This window comes from Lipophrys pholis, assembly GCF_963383615.2.
Source record: "Lipophrys pholis genome assembly, chromosome: 11".
In the NCBI taxonomy this organism is placed as follows: domain Eukaryota; kingdom Metazoa; phylum Chordata; class Actinopteri; order Blenniiformes; family Blenniidae; genus Lipophrys; species Lipophrys pholis.
The window spans coordinates 20,909,058-20,934,188 of NC_137631.1; the positions used below are offsets into that span (position 1 = coordinate 20,909,058).

General features: G+C 39.6%; 1 protein-coding gene across 1 annotated transcript; it reads right to left on the reverse strand.

Annotated features, from left to right (window-relative positions):
- Window positions 1-499: 499 nt before the first annotated feature.
- Window positions 500-20,831, reverse strand: fads2 (fatty acid desaturase 2). The gene is made up of 25 exons (XM_080474808.1): window positions 20,435-20,831; window positions 19,717-20,032; window positions 17,011-17,121; window positions 16,639-16,836; window positions 16,347-16,448; window positions 16,152-16,277; window positions 16,004-16,064; window positions 14,905-14,981; window positions 13,949-14,046; window positions 13,516-13,612; window positions 13,235-13,314; window positions 12,483-12,608; window positions 11,966-11,992; window positions 8,001-8,334; window positions 6,032-6,142; window positions 5,579-5,776; window positions 4,857-4,958; window positions 4,662-4,787; window positions 4,508-4,568; window positions 4,316-4,392; window positions 3,551-3,648; window positions 2,892-2,988; window positions 2,418-2,497; window positions 1,686-1,811; window positions 500-984 (listed from the first exon to the last, which is right to left on the reverse strand). The coding sequence occupies exons 2-25, from the start codon at window positions 19,927-19,929 to the stop codon at window positions 933-935; spliced, it is 2,778 nt and encodes a 925-aa protein (XP_080330934.1). The 5' UTR covers window positions 19,930-20,032; window positions 20,435-20,831; the 3' UTR covers window positions 500-932.
- Between the last annotated feature and the right edge of the window lie 4,300 nt (window positions 20,832-25,131).

A 25,131-nucleotide genomic window follows, 5' to 3' on the forward strand; every position in this document is an offset into this window, starting at 1 on the left:
GTTGCTCTTGATAATCTGATTTCAGACATTCTGGCAGGCTTGGCAAGTAATAATTCTGCATGAAGTCCTCCTGAGCTGCTACAGCGTTCATCAGTGTAAACTGCACAGAGACGTGCAAGATAATGACTACAGGTGTATCTCAACTTTTCAATATAACATTTTCAGATACTGTATTTTCATGACTTGTCGGATGAAAATTTAAGGGAATGAATTAACAAGCTTTGATCCATTTCAATGCATCATTAATAAATCTAAACTATCAGGAAAAACTTGCACTTAAGCAAATTATGTATTCAGATTTTTTTGAGGTGCACCTATTGTGATAATGCTCAAGTATGAATGAGAAAATGAAGACTAAACATTCAATGGGTTGTAAATATATGTGGGGAAACTGTTTAAAACATTGTAATTAAAAAAAGGAAACTTGCAAAATATTTTCTAACCTGTTTTTTTTGTACAAGAATTGTTTTTATCTGGATTCAAAGTATCAAATGTGCATTAATGTTCACCAAAGATTCTTTATTGTAAACTTAATGAGCAGAAGAAGAGTCGCACTTAAAGAAAAAGGCAAGACAGAAGAAAACTGAACCAACATTTGAACCCTCAGTTACACGGGGTTCGTCATTTGTTAAGCATAAATGTCACAATTTATTGCTGAAACTCTTATCACAACAAAGAAACCAAGTTGTGTTAAATCATGAAATGCCGGACAGTTTTTACCACTTTTCTAAAAACACCACCCGACTATTGATGAAAATGCTGTAAAGATATTTAGTAAAAATCCAGCAATAGAACACGCAACAATAAGAAAATATCATTCCCACACCACCAACTTGATTTTTTAAAAACATCAAAGAGATACAATCAGTATTTGATGAAGAAGTGAGAGAAAAACATCACTCTTTTACACACTGCAGGGGAAATGTCTGTTGTCATTTATGGAGATAAGCATCAAGCCAGAGGTCCCCCGAATTCTTCAATGACCTGAAAGAGAAAGCGAGAGAAAAGTGACAAATATTCCTGTTTTCTGAATTTAAGGACGACCAACGGCTGAAAGGCCCCGTGTCACTGGGCTTTGACAATTGCCGAGCAATTGGTGACAAAAAAAAACAAAAACATTTCCAAATTAGTTAGAATTTTTAAGAACGTTTCCCAGGACAATATGAGACAAGAGCTGGAATTACAAGATTTCGTGCCCCGTCCAACAGTTGTGCCAGACGACTGTAGACCTTCATTTTGTCTGATCAGAGGAAATGAGGGTAAAAAGAAATATAGAAGCTGCTTTCACATTGCATGATGCAGACTATAAAACTTTCAATAAATAAATAAATTAAGTATATTTTTGGTGCAAAATTCATGCTGGAAGGTTTTTGGAAGCTCCTAACAGAAAGTTGCTGTTGCAAATGATGCTCTTGCTTTTGTAGCATGAGACTGAAGTGATATATTTTATCAGTGATTGTGTTTTGCTGTAATTGCAGTTTTTATTGGCATGCCAATAGGAGGGAAACCAAAGACAAAATCTAGCATTGCGGATAATACATTGCATATTTTGAAAACTCCTTTGCAATTTGTTGTCGGGGCTTTACAAGCACATGAATGTCATAATCCTCGCTCTCCATTGCAGCCTTTTCAGGCCACACCTTTGTTAAAGCTTCTGTGATCATGTGTTACAAACTGGCACTCACCTCACAACATCTGCTATCCCTTGCCAGAGAGTCTTTATCTGATAAGGTATTCCATGTTTCTTACACAACGCTCGGACCTGTGGGGCCACCAGGTGGTAGTTGTGACGCGGCATTGTGGGAAACAAACTTGAAAAAGGAAACAAAAAGGAGAGCGATCTGTCAGATTCAACTGCAGCCAATATGTATCGACATTTGTCTTTTAGTTTGTGCTCAGTCAGGGTCGTGCTGCAATCCTAGATGACTATAGGTCAGGGTGTATAGAACGTACAAATACCAACCAATATTTTCCAATTGAAATCTGAGCCCAGTCACATGCTGTCCGCGTGTTTGAGTTATGAATAACAGAAAGGGATTTTACTGATAATTAGGATGTCACAGTAAACTGATTGTCTGGCTGTAAAAGGAATACGACTTTCATCATGTACCATTTTTTTTAAGGCATTTGTTTCGGGAATGCCGTCATAACTCGCATGTGAACTTTCATGATTGCGTGACGACCTTTCAACAGCTGACCGCTGTGGACACTGGATTGCAGGACACTTCATGTTTGTCCAACAATGAGCATCCACCATGTTTACTTTATTTTCTGATTTCTAAAAGATGGAAAACTCCAAAATTAGATAAAAAAACAAACAAACCAGGAGCATAAAAGAAGTACTTTTCAAACATTCCAGTTCCGTAATATCTTTGAGTTAAACTTCTCAGACATTTCTCTGTCATCGTTTGACTTACTGGTGTTCGATCTGAAAGTTGAGGTGCCCACTGAACCAGTCGTTGAAGAGGGATTGCTCAACGTTACAGGTGGATTGTAACTGAAGGAGAGAATGAGACAAAAGAATCATCAGACACCCCATGTTTATTTACACCTGCACTTTCATTAGTGGACGAGACCCTGGAGTGTATCCCTCAGTCAAAATAACAATGAATGGTTTTCATTCATTCGATCGATAAGAGAAAAAAAAACATATATAGATATATATATTTGTGAACAAGGAATGATGACTAAAGAGGAAACTCTTTCTGAAAGGAGGTGTAGGGGGTTCACCATGTAATAACCTTATTTGCCAAGTATTTGGAGAGTATTTTCTTATACACCTGATGATTGTGTCGTGTAATAGAAAAAACTAAAACATTTGCTCATCTCCGCCACCTGCAGGATGGATGTGGCTCCTGCAGCTCTCAGAAGTCTGACTGTAAATCAGGTACCTGCATGGTCAGCCAGTCCTGATGCTTCTCATAGTTGATGTCCATTGGCAGGTGATTCATCTGAGTCACCCACACAAACCAGTGACTCTCCAAAAACCTGTAACAAGTGAAACGGGTCTATATTATGCACTAATCTGATGTCGCACCAGATCAACTTAAGAGAGCGTTGACATTTTTGTGGTGAAAAAAAAAAAATTGAGAATGGATCGTAACAAAATGCTATATTGTTTTTTCTTCATTTTTTTTTCACCAATATTGCTCAAATTGATCAATTGCATTAAAAACCTGAAGTACACTCAGACACAGCAGACCACTATTAAGACCAACAGTTTGTTTCTCTACAACAAATAAATCTGCAGCCACAACTTCATTTGTTCTGATATGTTTGCAAAATATGTTTTAAAGACATCCATGGCCATGTGAAACCCACTGGTCACATTTATATCCGGTATCATAAAGTTATACTTTATTTAAGAATTGCTATTGCTTCATAACTATTAAACCTCACCATCAAATATTGGATTTTAGCATGTGAGGTGCTTAGTAAGACAGGGTTTTTTTTTTTCTGAATGATCCTGAAAAACAAAGATACGATACACAGTGGAGGTAAAACGCTACAATGCGTCTTTAAATCTGTGAAATATATTGAGTTCATTTACCTTACAAAGATAATGAGCGCCACTGAGCCCAGCATCCCATACAGAGGGACGTAACAGGTGAAGTAGCGAAGGTAATACGACATAGACCAAGCCAGATCCTGCACGATAGAAAAAAAGTTTACGAGACAAATTTTTGAATTTGTCACAGTGCACATTTCTGTCTCGTGCATGCTGTCTCTCTTTTCAGGCTCCTTGACTTCCCCTCCTCGTGTGTGATTGCTGCTCCCTGCCCTGATGTCTTTAACGTGTGCCTGAGTGTGTGATTGTCTTCACCTGGTGACTGCATTTTAAGTTGGGCTTCAGTTCTGTGTCTTGTTTGTCTGTGTTGTTTGACCAGTCGCTCCAGCTTTTCTCCCGTTTCAAGTCTCATGGTGTTTTTTGATCCTTTTTTCCTCTCCGACCAAGATTTCAGTCCAGCCCTCCTCTGGCTTTCAAGACTTCGATCCTTGCCTGCACGACCTCAGCTCAGCTTCAGTGTTTTCCTCCTTCCCTTTTCCCTTAAGACTAAATTAAGAGACACCATCTCGCAACCTGCTGTGTCCTTCTTTTGAGTCCACGCTTCACTTGTGACAGTGCAAACTGGCCATACGACAGAACTCAAGGCCAACTTAAAGTGCAGTCACCAGGTGAAGACGATCACACACTCAGGCACAGGTGAAAGACATCCGGGCAGGGAGCCGCAATCACACATGAGGAGGGGAAGTCAAGGAGTCGGAATATAAACTCCTTAAATATCATTATATTGCACATTGCATGGCGTCTTACCACCCAGTCGTGGCGGGTAATCATTGTGTGTATTATCTGAAAGTGGAAGTACACTGGAATCAGCAGCGGAGGTCCCACTAAAAGACAGAAGAAATCATTTCATAGAGCTTTTCACAGGGCCAGACAGTTCAACATTTTGGACAACACATTTTGGACAAATGTTTGTGAGAAAAAAGAAAAAAAAAAGGTTACCAAGGAAGAAGTACTGGTGTTGGTGATTATAGGGCATACGTTTGATCTTCTTTATTCCATACTGCAACAATGTAGAATACAGAGTTGGATAAGTGGCTGAAGTATACAAATAAGAATTCAAAGTTGTTAAAATATTCTTTCTGTTGTTACTCACCTCCACTGGTTGAGTGTCTCCGAGTACAAAGACATGCAACATGTTGATATCGGGGTCCTTCATGAAGGTGTTGGGCTTTGCGTGATGCTGGAAGTGTCTGTGATTCCACCAGTTGGCAGACGCTCCCTAAGAAACCAGTCACTTAATATCTAAGGCAAATTTAAGCAAAATAGGTACACGATTGAGAAGCGCTACCTTTAAATGACCAATTGCAAACTTGTGCACGATGTGATTCCATCGGGATTTCTTGAAGACAGAAAGGTGGCCGAAGTCATGCTGCAGCCAACTCGCCTGTGACTACAGACAGAAAGAGTATTTTCAGAATGTTACTCACATTGATTCACAATGATTAAAGCATTAGATAACAAAGACTTTTCATGAATCCTGATTTAGCTGCATGCTGTGTTCACATCGATTAAAAACCAAAAACGGATCTGTTTTTAGATACTCAATTTTACTGGAGTGATTCAAAAGGAGTCAGTATTCTGTGCATGTATACACCTAATAAAGTTTCTGGCAGCAACTATTCTTACCAATGAACGCCAATCAACCTGACTGAAATGAAAATGATTGATGCTATTAGAGGATCTGACTTCAGTAAAAAGTACCTAACATAAATGCCCAGTTTGCACAACACTATGATGGCAGCCTCTGCTACTAGAAGAGAGGATGACGTTGGGGGCTCCCCTGCACCTTTAACATGCCCCACTCAGCGTCTGTGTATTCAAATAATTGCTGCTGTGCCATGATGGCACCAACAACCCAGGACTGGACAAAGCTGAGGATATCTTGCTTTCTACTTCCATTACTGGTTATAACAAAATCTGCATAATGTTACTAAGCACATGTAGAACTTGCAAATTCCACACAGCTGACTGATCATGATACTGATGTACATGTAAAAACGTTAAATTCACCTGAGCAACTGCCAGCATCACTGAGGAAAGTAACGTCAGTGTCCAGCTCGTCCCCCAGTGCCAGAGGATGAGCCAGGCCAGAGCCTCCAGCAGCAGGATGTGGCCCAGGTGGAGGCAGAAGAACAAAGGCCGCGCTTCAAATAGACCCTCCTTTTTCACCTGTGCTCGGAGGGCGTTAAAATCCTGTATGATAGCTGCCTGCGAGTGAGGAAAAGACACTTCTGTAGTTCTCAGATTGGATATTGTAAGACAAGCCTTTAAATGGTCTGAGTTATTTAACAGCTGAGGAAACATGAGTCTCCAGAAACTCTGATGATCCCAGACACCGTCAAACTCATGAATAACAAAACAGATCTGTGAGTATTGTGACCCTCTCCTGCTCCACAGGTGTTTCTGTACATGACTCACTCGACCCCGTTTGCAAGGCGCTTCGTAAATAAAGGTGGCGCTCACGTTTTTGTTTCGGTCCTGGCTGGGCTCTGTGGCTGCCAACTCTCCGATCTGCAGAGGCTTCAGAAACTTTTGTACATACTTCAGATCTGGGTGAAAAGCAGAGAATGCCTCCTGCAAAAAAAATTTAATCAATAAATAAATAAACATTCAGAAATATGTATAATGCAGCACCACTCGTACATGTGTTCATGTAGCAAAATTTAAAGACCATTTAAGTATCAAATATTAATCCAAACACTATCCTACAGCCGACTTATAAAGTGCATTTTGAGCACTTCAGCTTTACATGGTCAGTCACTTCACTCATTCACACTGAAAGCAGCGGCCATTTTGAACAACTCGTCGAAAAAAACATCAGTGCTTTTGTAAATACACGGAAATATTAAAGCATTAGTTTCATGTTTTGTCATAATTTATACATATTCCAAAAATCCTATACAGGCTGTGATCTGTCATTGTTGTATAATTGTTAGTTTGTAAGAAACAGAGAAGTGAAGAAGTTACCAAATATGACTATTTGTTGGATAAAGAGTAGTTTTAGGACACCTGCACTATTATTAGGACTTTTGTCAAATATGTAACTCTATTCTATTCATACTTACGATTTACAATTTACACTATGTAAGCTAATTCGATAAATCTGAAGTACTAAGTCTCGACTGTATACCTTTTGGTTCTGATTTTCATGTATCCAAACTGAATAAAATGCCTGCTATTTACAAGGCAGTTAAAAAGAAACTAGTACTGTGAGAATGGTACTCTGTACTCTTTCTTGACTATGTTTAACAACGACGCTTTTACTTGTCATTGATTAAAATTTAAACAATGTGGCAATAGTTGTATTCTTTCCACCACTGGTTGTTTGCACTGCATTACTGTCTTATTACGTACATACGGATAGATTTTATATATTTGCATTTATAATATATATGATTTAAGTGCATATATGTAAATTTGCAAATATACAAACTAGAGATTGTGTTGTTATATAGCTTTTAAGTTAGAATAAACCCTGCATGATGTTTTCTCAAACCTTCCTCTCCCAATATGGCTGTTATGTCTTTCCAGTCAGGTCATGACATAGAAAGAAAATCATTGTTGTAAGTGTGTTATTCTTTCAGGATATGGGATATTATTGTATTATTCATCAGCAATAATGTCTGATAGAGAAGCGGTTAATTAATTTTCCAGGTTTTCCAAGGGCCAAACACAATGTTGTTGTTTTTTTGTTTGTTATTTTAAAGTAGTATCTAACCTATTTTGGTGTTCAGGATCAGTCAAGTTATTTATTTCTTTGCATCTTTTGTCTGATAATGGTGAAACAAACTGTTATTTTTAACACAGTTACGATGGGTAAAGATAAACTCCGAATGGAAACGACCTAAACTGGAAAAATAAAGCAAACCCACATTAACTGTAGTGGGTATAGTGTTGGAGTGTTTTCCCTGAGAGTGCTTGGGGTTTCCTCCCACAGTTTCAAAAATATTGGTGTTTGCTTGATGATAATTGTCTGTTGTGACAATGTGTGTGTGTGTGTGTGTGTGTGTGTGTGTGTGTGTGTGTGTGTGTGTGTGTGTGTGTGTGTGTGTGTGTGTGTGTGTGTGTGTGTGTGTGTGTGTGTGTGTGCACGTGACTGTCTCTGGTTGCTCTGTGACATCAAAACACAGAGGGACCGACACACTCAAACAGTCACACCTATGGGAAATTTAGAGACACTAATCAGAGGCATGTTTTTGAACTGTTGGAGGTCACGAAGACGCAAACTCCACAACGAAGTGCCCAAACCCAAGATCTTCTCACTAGAGATAAGAGTGCTACACTTGGTACTTGTTAAATTTCTATTATGTCCAATGGTCTTCTGGCTGTCTAAGTGTATGTGTGAGTGTGGACGAAACAAGAAATGACACTGTGTTACAGTTACAAAAAGAAAAACTTCATTTTGAATCCAATCAAAAGAAGACATAATTACCGAAGCATCTTCTCCTGCGTAGTGGCTGATGACCCGCACCCCTCCTGGATGCCTTTTGGCCCACTGACTGATGTTGTAAACCTTTCGATCAATGACCAGCCACTGATCATTCCTGCTGCTGTGGCTCTGCACCTCCTCCCAGGTGTAAATGCCTCCAGTGTTCTCGCCACCACAGGGTCCTGGCTCCCTGGCCTTCGCCAGCTGCCCTCCGCCTCCCATCCTCACTGCTCTCTCTTGGCCTGGATCCACCTGTATTCTGAAGCCACAAAGTTTCTCACCTGGATGTAGAAAATCGGTCCTCAGACAGACTCCAGACAGAGTGTAATGGGAGCAGCTCCCAGAGGAAGAGGGTTTTTATCCTGTTGCTCTCTTGAGTTTAACATCCAAGCTAATTGTAATACAAGTGAAGTAAAGACAAAGAGGAGCGCAACATATTCACTAATAATTGATGATGAAATCCGACAACCTGGTACTGGATCTATTGGTGCAGCAGGGTGGTTTTCACATCCTGGTTTTGCTTATTCTAAATATTCCAAACAACAAGAAGATTCATCCGTGGGTATGCGTTTTGGATTATTTTGTCAGGTCAATGTGAGATATAATCCAATTTGCATCATCAGATCGAGAGAGAAAAAAAATGGATGCAAACAGAATCATCGAAAAACGCCTCGCCTGTAAATTAATTTAACAATAATGGCAGATAACCGATGGCAGGCTGTCCATGTCGACAGGCCACAGCAGAAAGACGTAGAAATAATTCACACTTACAGTATCCAGATTTTACACTCCCGGGGCTTCAGTCACCTGAACAGGCCGGCTCCCTTTATTCTCTCCAGTTCCGTTCAAATCCATTTTACACAACAACCATCGTGAAACCCCATCCTCTGCCTGCCTGATGTGTTCAGCGTCTCTTTCAGCCACTAAACTACAAACTCCAAGCAGATCATTCGAGCTTTCCTGGGCCAATCGGCGCGCAGTATATTTTGGACCGCTGGCCAATGTGCCATAGGCTCAATAAGCTGTTCATCTGAATTTTCACCGTCGTCTGAGCGGCGCGCACAGGCAGGCGGAACACAGCGCGCCGCGACGCGTCTCGCCGGGGCGCGCCCCTCCCCACACACACACACACACACACACACACACACACACACACACACACACACACACACACACACACACACACACACACACACACACACACACACACACACATGCAGAGCCAAGTGTCGATGAGGTGTCAGACTCTCCTCTACAGCCCAGCTTTATTCTCGTTACTGTCCAGGCAAAATGCGCTACTAGTAGTAATGGATAACCCACATCCGTGTAATTAAAATTATTTAGGCTGGAGCAAAGTCTATCTTTCGAGAGAATTTGACGAAAAGAACCTCAAAAAGACACGATTTTTTAGACATTTTTTCTGTTTACAAAGCGAATAAATAGTTGATTCTTTGGTCCCTATTTGGAATAGGTAAAAAGGAACAAAACAAATGGAAAATATTAAAAAGAAAAACATTTAAATAAATAAAACAAATAGAGTAGAAAAACTACAGAATCGTTCTTTGATTCGTGCTAGTTTATATGATCAAAAGACAGTAAGAAAAATGCTGAACTTTTATAATCAGACTAAAAATGCACCATGTTAACACAACTATCAGAAGATTCTGAATCAGCCAATGAGAACTTCCCACACAGACACACGATGTGTGCGTGTGCAAGTGAAGTCTATGTAGGAGCTTGTTGCCAGCATTAACCTTGTTTTCTCAAGTCGTTTTTTACATTTCAATTTTGATCCAACTGTAAAATATTTTTGCAGCAAAATGAGCACCAGTTATATGGACAAAATGAGAACAAAGTAACCTGATGCAGTGTTGCACCAACTTGAGAGGATGTGATGTTCAGCCCTATTCATTACATTATCATATCTATTTCCTATCTATTTTATTATTGTGAGGTGTACTCGCCAAACTGGACTGACTCATTTCAGGTGCTTGACAATGTGGTTGGAGGAGTAATGACCTACAATTAACAGGGGAGCTCTGTGACACTGAACTGTAAGTTCATTGTGCCCCGGACAGATTAAAAGCATAAACTATATCACCTTCGTCCAAAAAGTTCCAATGTTGCCTCATCTACCCAGGACCACATACCTCTGCCTACTTAAGCGGTCACTGTGACTGTAATCACTTAGCAAGGCTTCAGAGGTCAGCTTGTATATCTTGAGGGGTTTTCTTAGCTCTTTGTCATCTGTTTGCGTAATACTCATTATGGGGTAGATTCAGTTTACACTGGTTGTCTGGAGTTTCTAATACATTTGGATTTCTTTTTTTTGTTTGTAGTTCTGTGTGTAGATTGGTTTTCTGCAGTGTTTTCACATGGGTCAGTGGGATTTTCTGTCGTTCGTCCAGAGTTTTCTATTGTTTGTATAAAGTTTCAACTGGTTTTGTGTGGTATCATCTAAGTTTGGACTCATTTTCTGTTGAATATACTAATTTAGACTGGCTTTCTGTTGTTTACACAAAGTTCGACTCGTTTTCTATAGGTTTGATTTAGGTTTATTGTCATTTTCTATATCTTGGACAGGATTTAGAGCAGGTTGAGAATAGATTTAGCCTGGTTGCCTATAATTTGTAATGGCTTTCTGTAATTTTAACCAGATTTAACATATATATTCAACTTTCCGAGTTTGTTATGATCCAGAGAATTAGTAGTTAGACTGAGCTGCTGACCATTATAAACACCCGTCTTTGAATATTTTTTCAACAAAATGTTCTATCACATACTTCTGATGAATGCTGCTTTTTGTTTGCTTTTGTAGATGTTGGGTTGCACATTGGCCTACTTTTATCCATTCAAACACGTGACATAATGGTTACAACATTTGTACAATGCTAATTAAAGAAATTAGCACAGGAAATTAACATTTCCCTGCGGTGACATAAACAACAGCTTGAGCCACTTTTAAATTAAGAAATGAATCACTGACTGTATGTGTGGCATGCAGTACTGAAGTAAAATGTCCCACATTCAATTCTGGATTGGACATGCTGTGTTTTCTGTGTGTAATTTGCATGTTTTCAATGCGCATGCTTGGGTTTACTCTCACAATGAAAAAACATGCATTTAGGGCTTTTTTCTGTGAATGTGACTGTATGTGGTTGTTTGTGTTTGTGTGTTTGTGTGTTTGGATGGAGGGATGGATGGATGGATGGATGGATGGATGGATGGATGGATAACAAAAGTATTTTTCTATTCACGGCTTTATTGCCCTGTTGTTTGACAAACCAAAGGCATATACAGTATACATCAAACCCAAACCTATGCATTAGTAACAAATTCATGTCTGTAGACAATTTGCCATTTATAATCACATTTCAGAAATTATTTTAAGCACTAGCAATAACTTTGTAAAGCCTACTTGTTTTTGAACACCATTTAAAAAAAAATTAACATCAGATACATGATATCAGAGGTACAGAAATGATCAACAGTTTTTTATTGAACGCTGAAAAGGCAGAAAGTGTGTCGCTGAAGGAATTACATGTTTGACGGAGGAAATCTGAATTAACAACTAAGCTCTCAATTACACTGAGTTTGCCATATGACAGCAAAATTGTCATTTTAATGAAACAGTATCACCGCATAAAAAAGTAATATTACTCATTTGAAATAATTTGCAGAAAAATGCCACAGTGTTCTTGTGAACAAACCCTGCTGTAAAATCAATATGCTCTGAGAATATTCATGAAAATCTTCAGTGAGCACTAAAAATAGAATCTGTAAATCTGAAATCTAAACAAGGACATAACTTTAATGTCACTAACAAGGGAGAGTAATTCACATAATATAAACTAGTTTGAAAAGATACAATCAATTTGTGATGCAGACAGAGAGCTAGGCATTACTACTGTCATTTTCCTTATCGTGAATAAAATACAGTTCATCATTTATGAAGATAAGCATCAAGCCAGAGGTCCCCTGAGGTTTTGAGGCACCTGTCAAACAGGAGAAAGAAATAAAACATCAATTATTCTGCACTGTATTCAGGAAGCAGTCGATTATCATTTTTGTGACGAAAGACCCCGAGTGTTGAAACACACACCCAAAATAAATAAACAATTAAAAAGAATTTAAGCTGGACGGAGGACTAATGGGAACTGGAAAATTCAGAAAGGTGAGGAAAAGATGCACCTTTTCCCTTTCTTATGTCAAGACTGAATACGTGTCAATGTAGGCCACAATTCATAGCTGTATTTAAGATACAAAATCAGAATTGAGTTTTGTTATCCATCGCACAGCGTATCACGCAGTAACCAGTGAGGTTTTCATTCCCTGTACCTCTCTGTACATCCGGTATGAGATACAACTCAAGTTGCGATATTTAATTAGTATGCTCTCTCCCTCTACAGACTTGCAAACATTATTATTTTTTTTTTTGTGCGTAGTTTTGTAGATCTTTATAAAATTCTAGCTTGTTGCACTTACTTGACAACATCAACAAGTCCTTGCCACAATGTCTTCATCTGATAAGGTATCCCGTGTTGCTCACACAGTTTCTGGACCTGTGGGGCCACCAGGTGGAAGTTGTGGCGTGGCATCGTGGGAAACAAACTTTGGAGGGAAAAGGAACAGGAAATGTGCGTCAGTCACAAGAGTAGACAACATACCATCATTTAAATTCAGTATAGCAGAAAATTTCCACACAATCACCATTAATAGAGTACTTGTGGTGCAGCCAGTAGAGGCAGGCATTATAGCCATAGTTTGGCTCTAGGTCTTGCTTTAATGTTGGAGACGATATTTACATTTGGATAACTTTTATACGGTATAATGTTTTGGCTTCAATTTATTTTGTAAGCTAATATTCATAAAGTTTTGTTGTGTTTAATTTAACTCTTGTAAGCATTACCCAAGCAATAACCATCCATGCCCTCCAACCCCGATCTTTTTTATTTCTCACAAGTTTCTTCAATGCAGATTCTTTTTTTCTCAGTTTAAAAAGGTTCTTGGTATAAACTTCTAAAATCCTTTCTTTATCATGTGTTATTACTATTTCGAATGAAATGAATGAATGAATTATCAGCAGTTTCAGCACAAACACAATAATTAAGATGTAAAAAGCCAAACCAAAACAGGTAGACATGTAGTAAATAATTCACACAGTAAATTAACTGTCAGCTGAGGTTAGCCAATGTTCACTCAGCGGTTCTCTCCACAGACTTAATGATTTGACTTACTGGTGTTCGATCTGAAAGTTGAGGTGTCCACTTAACCAGTCGTTGAAGAAAGACTGCTCAACGTTGCAGGTGGTTTGTAGCTAAAGTTCAAGATGGGACACAAAAAGATTGTACATAATTTATTATTTTCCTCTTCTTATAATATCACATTGTTATTATTTGGAGGGTGTGACCAGAATAAGATATCTCTGATATCTTCTGCTGACCATCCTGCTCATCAGCAGCACCTGGAGGCGAAAATGAAAATTACAACATTGAGAGTTTGACATTAAAACTGGTACCTGCATGGTCAGCCAGTCCTGCTGCTTCTCATGATCAATCTCCATGGGCAGATGACTCATCTGAGTCATCCACACAAACCAGTGACTCTCTAAAAACCTGTAATGTGAAAAAAACCCACAATTTATTGATTGAATATGGTGTCACACTATTGAGTCAAATCAAACCAATGCACACAGTATGATTCACAAATCTGTCTGTGACAGGGTGTGGGAAAGCCCTTGAGCAACATTACTAGCTAGTATTTATCCTCTTCCGTTACTTAGACACCTCACATTTGTTAAAAACACCCCTAAACTAGGGATTTTTATTGAGAAAATTAGAAACAGTTAAAGTCAAATTAAGTCCAAAGTGCTACTTGCTGAATATACATCATCCCTTCCATCTATAGAAAGTGTAACTTTTAAGCTCTTGGTTGTCTTTGTCATCTTTTACCTGATAAACAAGTACAATGCAATTGAGCCAAACACGCCATAGAGAGGGACGAAACAGTAGAAGTAGCGAAGATAGAACGTCATGGCCCAAGAAAGATCCTTTAAAAAAAAAAGAAAGAAAAGACAAGGTTAATGTGCTTCGTACACTAATTAATTTGTTAGACATATTCATGATAAATGATCTCTTATTTTAATTTGATGCTGCCCATTGAGCCCAGTGGTCTTTACTGTAATGTTTGCTTCAGTGCTGTAAGTTTAAATATCATTGAGTTAAATTCAATCCCACATATGAAATCGTTTTTTATTGGGCGAACACTGAAGCAAAATTACAACTGCAAAAATGTCTGTGTCTGGGTGGAGAGTGATGATTGTGGAGAGAATCCTGATTTATGAGTGGCTCCAAGTAAATGTAAATGAGATCAGTGGATTTGTGTTTTTTTTATTTTTTTTATCAAAGTTTGTCATGTGTACATGACAAACTTATGTTGGTCTGTGCATATTGGGACATGTGCATGCCTACAAGGTCCTGTAAACGTGTTTATGTTTAAACAATTTATGAACTGAATACAGGATTTTCTTTGGTCAGCAAGTCTACTGCACCGAGGGCAGAGAAACCAGGAGTTCTAGGCTTATCTTGACCGGACAAATCCTGAATCCACTTGTGAAAACTCTACCTGACCAGTAAGTCACTTGTAGACACTAACAACTTTCAGCACACACATAAAATATATTACCTGCAAATTAAGCAACCAACAAATTGACCTAGACATGCACTAATCTGTCTATGCATACAGATAACTATTCACTTATAAATCTCACTACACACATACAAATATCAACATATGTACACAAATCTAGACACACAATCACAACTTGCCACATGCACAAGTAAGTTTTCTACTATAACAGCCCGGTTGAAAGTTTTTGCACAGCAGCACACAGAGGAAGGCATCTTACCACCCAGTCACGACGGGTAATCATGGTCTTCATTATGTTGAAGTTGTAGAAAACTGGGATGAGCAGTGGCGGCGCAACTGAAAAAAACCCCAAATGAAAATCATCTCATATTTAATACCTGTAGCTCATAACATTTGTCTCCTTCTGCCACAGCCATTTATTTATCACAGAAAACTGTTGACGCTGATTCAGTACATTTTATCACTACAGTATCAATGTTTCAGATGGAGAAATGTGAAAATATTATTATTATTATTATTATTATTATTATTATTATTATTATGGGCCTGTTCAAATCATTTTATCTCCATTGAAGAAAGCACTGGATCAACCTCAGAGTAAGGCAGCACAGCTGGCAGAAATCTAAAATGTGCATGTTGTACATAAAAACATGTATACATTCAAACTAGACATCTTTACAAGCTATATTAAGCTCCAGGTCATTTCTGTGTAAAACTCCTTTATTCCAGCGATAAAACAGGCTTTTCCAAACCCAGTCTCAAGGGATCTCCTGACCTACATGTGTTTAATGTATAAGTGCTTCAGCAGATCTGATTCAGATGAATGGATGAAAAGCCAAAGTGCTGCAGAAGCCTGATAACGACCTGTTGTGCTCTCACTAAGGGTTATATTTTGGGAGAAATGTTTTTTGTTGACATTTGGAGCGTTCACGCCTCACAGGAAGTGATTGCGCAACCCGGAAATGATGCTATAAACACCGGAAGTGATGCTTTATAAACCGGAAGTACCCCATGCTATCTGTCTGTTGCAAATGTTTGGAGCCAGTGGTGTTTGTATTGGTCTCCAGCTCTTTTTGTTATCCTTCTCCCTTGCAAAGGCAGTTTCTGTAAGTATAATGGATTTCTTTACGACTACTTCTAGAATCTGTTTGTTTGTTTGTTTTGTATTGTTTTCTAGATTCACAAAATTTTAAGTACTCAAATAAATTCCATGCACCTGAGGATCCTGAGTCGGGGAGTTTGTTGGGGAAAATGTTTAGCTGCTTGGAAAGATAGCCCAAGACACTACCCATTCAATTGAATCAGGAGCAGGTAGATGTCTGCAATCTGCAGGCAAGAAGATCTGCTGAGAAACATACCAAGGAAGAAGTACTTGTGTTGGTGATTGTAGGGCATGGTCTTGATCTTCTTTATGCCATACTGTAGCAAATGGGAACACACAGCTGGATGAGTGTCTGTATCACATAAATGTTTGAAGTAATCAGAAATATTATCTCTGTTACTCACCTCTACTGGTTGAGTGGTTCCGAGTACAAAGATGTCCAACATGTGAATATCGGGGTCCTTCATGAAGGTGTTGGGCTTTGCGTGATGCTGGAAGTGTCTGTGATTCCACCAGTTTGCTGAAGCACCCTAAAAAAAAAAGGCACTTAATATCTACGTCAGATTTGGACATTAAGATGCACAATCACAAAATGTTACCTTTAAATGGCCGATTACAAACTTGTGCACAATGTGATTCCACTTGGGCTTCTTGAAAACTGATAAATGGCCAAAATCATGCTGCAGCCAACCAGCCTGCGCCTGGAGAAGGAAACAAACATTGTACACATCCGTCGTCTATATTAACATATCCAAGTCAGGGTGCTGGAGACAATCCCAGCTGTCAAACGGCAAAGGCCATGGACAAGCCTGCGTTGCATCACTTCCCGCAGGAATGAACTCAAATTGTATAAATCACAATGAGACCAAGGGATAGAAACACTAAAGTCACCTGAGCTGTCGCCAACATGACCGAGCACAGTATCGTCAGTGTCCAGCTCGTCCCCCAGTGTAAGAGGATGAGCCAGGCCAGAACCTCCAGCAGCAGGATGTGACCCAGGTGGAGGAAGAAGAACAAAGGCTGAGCTTCAAACAGACCCTGTTTCTTCACTTGTGCTCGTAGAGTGTTAAAATCCTGCATGATGGCTGCCTGAGAGCAGGAAACATCAAACAGACGGTTATATTCAGACTGTGATGCAGTGATGTGACTGACACTTGTGACATCAAGAAAAAAAAAATGTCCCAATGTTTCATCAGCCATTGGGATGATGAGTGTGAAGGACTCAGACGGGACATGTTTGAGTCGTTTAATGCTAGATCTCACATTTTTGTTTCGGTCCTGGCTGGGCTCTGTTTCTGCCAACTCTCCCATCAGCAGAGGCTTCAGAAACTTCTGCACAAACTTTGGATCAGGATGAAAAGCAGAGAACGGCTCCTGGGGAAAAAAAAACCCCAACAACAATTAAAGTCATCTAAATGCACGGGGTAATGGTAGGTGCCCTCGCCTCATACAAAGAAGGTTGTGAGATTTTCTCTGTGGATGTGTGCGTTTCCTTTCATAGTCCAAAAATGTGCTTTTAAAGTTCAGTAACTTTAAATTGCTTATATGTGTGTGTGAGACTCTGTCTCTCTGCTTCAGCGTTACCTGTCTTCTCTCATAGTCAACTTAGTCAGTCAGCTCTATGCCTAATTTGGATGAAGCAGTTTAAAAGGTAGATGTGTGGACTCTGTTTGGTTTAGATTTTCTTATTTGTTTGGAGACACATCTGTCATAATAATCTGAATAGTAAGGGTTAGGGCAGGGGGGCACAAGTGGTTCTGAAGCCACACGCAGCTTTTAAACTTTTGCTTTTGTAATTGCTCCCCGTGGCTTTCGCAAAGTTCCATGTAAATAAACAGGTTTTTTTAGTTATTGTGCAGCACAGCAAACAATCGTTGTGAGGGACCGTTTGCAGTTGGAGATAACGGAAAAGACATTAAATGCATGTTTCAACAGTCACCAACTGAATTACATGCTTTAATGTGTGGCACTGCTTCATTCTACATACTTGCCTCTACATGTGTGAACATTTGAGCTGTAAAAAGACTTGGTCCACAAAGCAAACTTCTAAATTACTTTATTGTTACCTGTACTGAGCTGTAGGCAGTTAAAAAAATTAAATAAAATAAACCATAGACAGAGTTGGTCTCTCGACCATGTAGGGCTTACTCCTCTTTCTGGGCTTTGAATACATTACCTGGAAAGAAAACTGAATTGTACATATTGTGGGAATCCTTGACAATATCTAGCAAAATCATACTTCAGGAAAACATTTTCTATATTACAGGCATCCCGTTGTGTAATGTCACTCAGCCCCACTGTGCCACAAGTGCTCTTGTATGTGGGGAGGAAATGAGGAACTGCATGGTTTCCTTTCTGCGTGTAATCATTTGACAAGTCGATGATATTTAGTCTGCTGATTAATTGTCATCCCATTTACGGACCCTTGTTGGAAAAAAAGGTGTTAATGTGTTCGCGGCTAGATGTAGGAATAACAAGTTTTTATTTTTGTCTCCAGGATTTATGTGCAACACATGACTTATGGCGCTCATCATCCTACCCACAGATGACGTCAATCCTTAGACAACTGGACTTTCACTGCTTTACAACACATTCACTAATAAAATACCTGCAATGTTTAATTTAGCCACTAAAGCCTTAGATTAAAGATGGGTTTATCATGGAGCACACTTATCAAACTCTGGCGGTTGATGGTTACTGGAGGTCAGACGCTCCTGGCTTGGAGCCAGCTCCTGATGGGAATAAAGTTGATTCAGCACAAGCTACTACAGGTTATCTACTTTATCCTGAGGCCATCGAGTTGCCCATGACTGTGCATTCAACATCCAGTATCTGACACCACAAAACACTGTGTGATGCTCACAGTGATTGCTAATGCATTTTGCGCTCTATATGGCTCGTGGGTTTCTTGCATCTTTTCTGTTTGCCCTTTGCCCCACTTTAAGGAAATGGTTGTCTTTGAGCTCTCTTTTGCAATCATCATCACCCTTTTTAAAAAGACTTCCAAGGGTCCACTGATAAGACGGGCAAACTTCCAAACTTCCTTAGTGATTATTCATAGTTCAGCCCCGATTACATCAATATTCATAAATGTGAAGCGCCTGAGACAGCTTTTAACAATATACCAGGAGAGGAAACGTATCTTAAAACATGCAAGATGATTGATTTCTTTTCATCTCAATGTGTTCAAGCATTTGGAATCGGTGAACACTTCTCAGATTATTTAACAAATATCTTCCACAATGGTTTTGACTGATCAGGCAACTGTCACGATGACGACCTCTGCTCCAATATAAGGTATTTACTAATGTGCTATGCTTGTGATAATATTTTTATTTTATAAACGAAACAATGCTAAAACCGATTGCTCACAGTTTCGTACTTCCCAGGAAAGGCTTTTAATACCTTTGGACTATGTGACTCTGGAGCTAATGATCCCATGGGGCCAGAGAGTCTGAAACCCAAGAGAGAAGTTTGTTCGCAGCAAATCTTAAATGGCTTTTAAGACGGTCAATGGATGAAAGCAGCAGTCTGGGTTCAGGAAGTGTGTGTTTGGGGGATTGTTGTATTCTTATGAGACACACGGGTACTAGTTCTCCCTCTCAATATTGTGGTTGACATACTGAATTTATAAAAATGCTCTATAAATAATCGTATGCATTATTCTGATATTTTGAGGTGGTGATATTATGAAGCATGAATAAGAAAACTTGATATATTTCAGTTTATGTGCAACAAACCTAAAACACAGGAATGTTTAACCAATTGAATTAAATAGTTGTATCCATTTTCATTATCTTTTATTAATTTTTACATGAACCTTGTACTTTCTAAATTTGATAAGCTCGAAATCAATATTTTCTTATGATGACTGCCTGAAAAAGTCCAGAAGATCCATAAATTCCATAAACTGATTGTGGCTTTGTTCGATCATGTTGTCTAAAAGATACAAAGAAGACATATAATTACCGAAGCATCTTCTCCTGCATAGTGGCTGATGACCCGCACCCCTCCGGGATGCCTTTTGGCCCACTGACTGATATTGTAAACCTTTCTGTCGATGACCAGCCACTGATCATTCTTGCTGCTGTGGCTCTGCACCTGCTCCCAGGTGTAAACGCCTCCAGTCTTCTCACTGACAGCCTCTCTGTCTGTCTCTTTGAGCTGGCCTCCTCTCCCCATCTCACTGCTGGCCTGAATCCACCTGCAGCCACAGGCTCAACTCCTGGATGTAAATACTGGTCCTCAAACAGGCCGCAGACACACAATGTGAAGGAAGCAGCACCTACAGAGAAAGATTGTTTTCATTTTGAAACACCAGCTTGTGTGTAACAATACAAATAATTAATGATGAAATCCGACAACCAGACACAGAAGCGTTCAACTAACGAAACTGCACCATTGTTCAGCATCGACATGCATCAGAATTAAAATCTACAAAATAATAATAAAAAGCATGCAGAATGTAAGTGCATGTATAATTTTTCAGCTTGTTCTCCAGGTTTGCAGAAAACAAAGTCTCAGTTTTGATTAATCGGCACACAAAGCACCACCAATGCATGGGAAAGCAGGTCAGCTGAGACTTAACTCAGAAATAATGGCCCATTGTTGCTGGCTGGTCAGCCACAACATGCAGGCCCTCCTCCCCGTGCAGCAGTATGGAGATGAGGAAACGTTTCAGACTTACAGCATCCAGCTCTCGGCTGATCTCCGTCTCTGCAGGCTCGGGTCGCGTTAACACACCGTCGCACTTTGTCCGCTGCCGCTCAGATCACATCCCTGGAAAAAACAGCGCACATCACCCAAACCCCCATCCCCTGCCTGCCCCTCATATGTTCCGCGTCTCATGCCCCCTCTCGTGCGGGGTAAAGTCCGAGAAGATCATTCGAGGGCGTCTGGGCCAATCACAGAGGGCTTCATCCTGGGCAGCGGCCCAATGCGCCTTTGGATCAATACGCGGTTCCTCTCAATAGGCTTTTATACTGTTGTCGGAACGACCGCACGAAGCCCCAGTCAGCTGAGGACTCCTGCTTTTACCCCGCGAGATAGAGAGATGCCCCACCGGGAGCTGCCTTCACGGAAAGGATTAAATAACGGGGAGGAGGGGTCGTTTATTTCAGCCCTTCTGTGCGCACATCATTATAAAACTAACATACTGCAGTGACCCATAGGTCAAGCTCATACGTACTTCATCTACTAAGATTCAATCAGATAAATAAGTTACATATTAAACGGGTTAATTACATAAATGAAGTAACATCTTCCCTAAAGGTTGCCATCAAAGTGCAAAGTTTTCTTCTTTTTTTCCAATGTCTTTAATTAACCCAGTTATTCTCAATGTGTGGGGTCAGAGAGGAAACATCTTGGGGTCAGGGGGTCTTAGGAGGTTATGAGAACTTTTTTGTCATTAGTATATTTTTTAATTTGCAGTGGTAGAGACACTGCCTTTCTATTTCATTGTAGATCGCTAGTTATAGATATGCAGGTCCTTCACCATCCGGCAGGGGACGCTGCTGCAGCACTCCCAGCACTCATACTTCCCACGGCCTTGCACCCTCGAGGTCATGCAGTTGTACTGAATATCAGCAGAGATGTAATGATCCATTGAGTCAATCCACCACGACATTCAGCACAACAACACTCTTTCGCGTGTGATCGTGCAAAAGGGACTCGCGTGATTTCACATGTGCAGTGAGGAGTTATGTTTTCGAGAGACCAGGCACATTTTTAAATGAAGACATTTTTAAATTGATTAAACTTCAACACAAATAAAGCAAATCATGTGCAGCTTGTAAGCAAGCTGAGTTATTCTCATATGCACACGTTCGCTGGTAGGGGTGTTGTTATTAAAAGCTGGAAGATTGATTTGTTGATATTTCTATGCCCAACATTTAAAATTAAAGGATTCGAGTTTTATAATTGGGGTAATTATGGCCTCTGGTTAAAATATCTGATGGTATGAAATATTTATATTAATCAATAATTAATATATTTTATTTATAGATCTTGTATTTTTGCAGATGTAATGACAAAATGTATGTCAGTTTAATAAAATTGGGGAAAGCATTTACTTTTTTTATTTCACATTTTTCAGATGTAGTTTGTTTTCAGAAATTATTTCCTTTTTCTTTTTTAACTTTTCATTTACGTGTATTGGATAAATATCCACTGGGGTAAACACTTCTGGTTCTCTGTCTTCCTTCGCTAACATGCATTAGGAGTAATTAATCAAAACCTTATAGAAGACATAATCGTGTCCGATACTTGTTGGACGGCAGGCAGACAGAAATGCAATGAGACAGTTTGTCAGACAATTAAATTTAAATGAGCAATCACACGAATGACAAACGACGTGAGCGTGAAATTCTGAAGCTCCACGGGAGGCCTGTTAAAGACGTCTGGACCCTCCCGTCATGACCACCTTTATAAACCCACTGCACTCAGCGAACCCGGCTGCTGCAGTTCCCTCTCGCACCACCAGATGGTGCAAATGTGTTTGCTAAATGAAACATCTCCTTGTCCTCATTTAACCCCGGAAATGTGGCGGCACATCAGCCAATCCCTACATCTTCTGTCACTATCCATAATTATATGAGATCAGGTAACATTACTGAGGGATGTTAATATTAATTGTTATTGACTTGTTATTGATATTGAATGGAATCCAAATACTAGCCATAGTTACAACTGATCGCCATCTGAAGTATAGGTATGCACATATTTTTGTTTTAACTTTTTGTTTGTTTGTATGTAACACATGCTGGCAGTGTCATGCAGTGTTGCTTCATTTGCATTCAGCAGAGTCACCTCAGCAGTCACATCCCTTCTCTGCCCGAGGTCACTGTCCGTGTGTCTGTCTCCTTCTCATAGTGCATTGTGTCATTTCAGGGTCGTTTCAATGCGATGCAGAAATTTGCAAATCAGCTCTTTTGGTCCTCAGGATATCAGACAGGATTATCCTCAAGCAGCGTGCAGCCTGTCTCCCCGTTTGTCCTCTTCTTCTGCCACAGTTCATCAGGCTGACAGAAGGGCTGCACATCTGACCCCAGCAGCTTTTCCAAGCTTTTCTCCAGTATCACAACCAGAAAGACACACTGCCAATCAGACAACCTGTTTGCTCTTCACAAGTGTTTGATAAACTCTGGGATAGAATGGCTTACATATGGCTACTCAGATAAATCTCTCAACTACATTTTATTGAATGTTTCGATTTTGAGAGGCTCTTGACTTTCAACTGCACTCCAGGGACGTTAATGCCATATAATGACAGTCCATCATTCATTATGTTACAATAAACCAATAAGTGTTTCAAAGTCAAAACACAAAGTGTGAATACTATGGAAAATGAATATGTATCAAGACCATTATTATATAGCATAATGGCAGGAAAAAACACCAAAACAGTCCACTGGACAGCATGAACTGGCCATTTCTTTCATTTACTATTAATTCTCCTTCACAAAGGTGATAATGCTCAATTCTACTTGGGATAACCGGGTTCAAATTTAGTTTTTGAGGTTGTCATTATGCATAATGCATTATACATTATCCTATTCTGTTGCTCTCATAAATGTTAATGGGGTGTCACAACAGAAACAAATTATACCAAGAGTAGTCCGAAAGCTTCATTTAACATCCTTGTCTTGGCTTGTTCCATATGCAAAATCACAATAATTACAACTTTAGATGCTTGATTCTTGCTCACATTCAATCAGAATATGACACTTGTCTTTGAGGTTGTTGCCAATATGTAAAGTTTGCAGAGCCACTGATGTCTTTCCAGCATGCTACATTTTTCACACACCAGATGACTGCCTCACAGAATCTATGTATACAATTTAATCCAAACACATCATCACATTTCTATGAACTCATTTCATAAACCAGGCAGCGCAACACTGTCAAGCAATGAAGTGGAATAAAAACTGATTACTATTAATAAAGAGATATCGTGAGAGGTTTCCTAAATCTGCCTTGCTGTGGAATAGAAGAATAAACATGCTCAACAGGCTCTCAAAAACGGACTGACAGGGTGTAATTCACTGGAAAGGAAGGATATACCCCTTTTTTTTTTTTTATATACCCCAGTCTATTTAATTATATTTTTTTTCCACAGGGAGAAAAAATAAGTCTCTTCTCACAGAGTAAGAGCAGCCCACCTCTCAGTCATAACTCACAGTCATGCTGTACAGAACACGTCTCACCCCAACAATAAATGTAAGAATATCAGACTTTCTAAATAAAAGACACTGTCGTCAGAAGAATTTGATAGCAATTGCTTATAGGTAACTCTTCAACCAGCACACAAGAGTTTAATATATATTTTTTACTAAAATGGCAAGTTGTGAATTGTATATTAATAAATTGTATAATAATAATAATAATAATACTTATAATAATTTCACTTTACAGTAATTGTTCTTGACTCCTCTGGAGAAAATAAATGGAAACAACAACTATGTGTTGTAAAATAGAAAAGTGGATATACTTTTGTTTTGAAATGTGACAAATGTGAAAACAGGCAAGTTTAAAATATTTCTGTTTGAGGCAACAAAAAGCAAATAAAGTTGAACCCTTGAAATGCTTGTCATCATTGGCAGGCTGAATTTCTAAAAGAAAATCATCTTACACACACACACACACACACACACACACACACACTGGCCACCATGTGACGTGAATGCCCCCGGTTCCGGTTACAGAGGGAGGCAGTAAACCTTCATCCTGATGGAGACAAGCGGCCAACATGAGGAGCACCGCTGCACTTTCCCACCATGTGCACTCCTCTTTCTCGTGGATTACAACTCGGCCATTAATGGGGAGCAGTTGCATTAACTCGTGGACAGACTTCCATTAACTGTTTTTTTTTTTTTTTGTTTTGCCGCCGGCCAGGTCACCGAGCCAGCCCACACTGCTGGGCTCATCCCCCGACACCAGGAAGAGTCGCGCTAAACTGACTATTTAGAGCCCTGAAGTCACACTTTTCCCCTCTTTTCTGATAAAGTAACTGGATCCCGTGGCAGGTGACCTGAAAGCTGCGCGTCATCTTTTTTTTTTCCAATAGCCTGGATGAAGTCAGAGAGGGTAAGGATTGCAAGAATTCAATTGTAGCTCAAAATTAAGCTGTACTTTGTCGACTCCCAGCAAGTCTATTACTATTATTATTACTATTACTACTACTACTACTACTATTACTACTACTACTATCATTATTATTACTCTACATTTTGTTAGAGCTTTGCCACTGATGAAGGGAAGCAGAGGCAGTTGACCAACTGCTGCTGCATGGCTGCACGAGTGTGCATTGACCATGGTGCTGTTTGCAGCCAGTGGGTTGAACCACAAAACAACTGCAGCTCCCAGGCTGAGGGTTAAGTTGTCACA

Bases quoted from the DNA above. Each gene is read 5' to 3' on its own strand.
- fads2 (XM_080474808.1), bottom strand. From the start codon at position 19,929: ATGGGGAGAGGAGGCCAGCTCAAAGAGACAGACAGAGAGGCTGTCAGT. The intron at 16,449-16,638 runs GTGACTTTAGTG...TTCCTTCTCCAG, and splicing joins TCATGTTGGCGACAGCTCAG to GCGCAGGCTGGTTGGCTGCA. The intron at 4,569-4,661 runs GTGAGTAACAAC...ACATTGTTGCAG, and splicing joins GAGACACTCAACCAGTGGAG to TATGGAATAAAGAAGATCAA.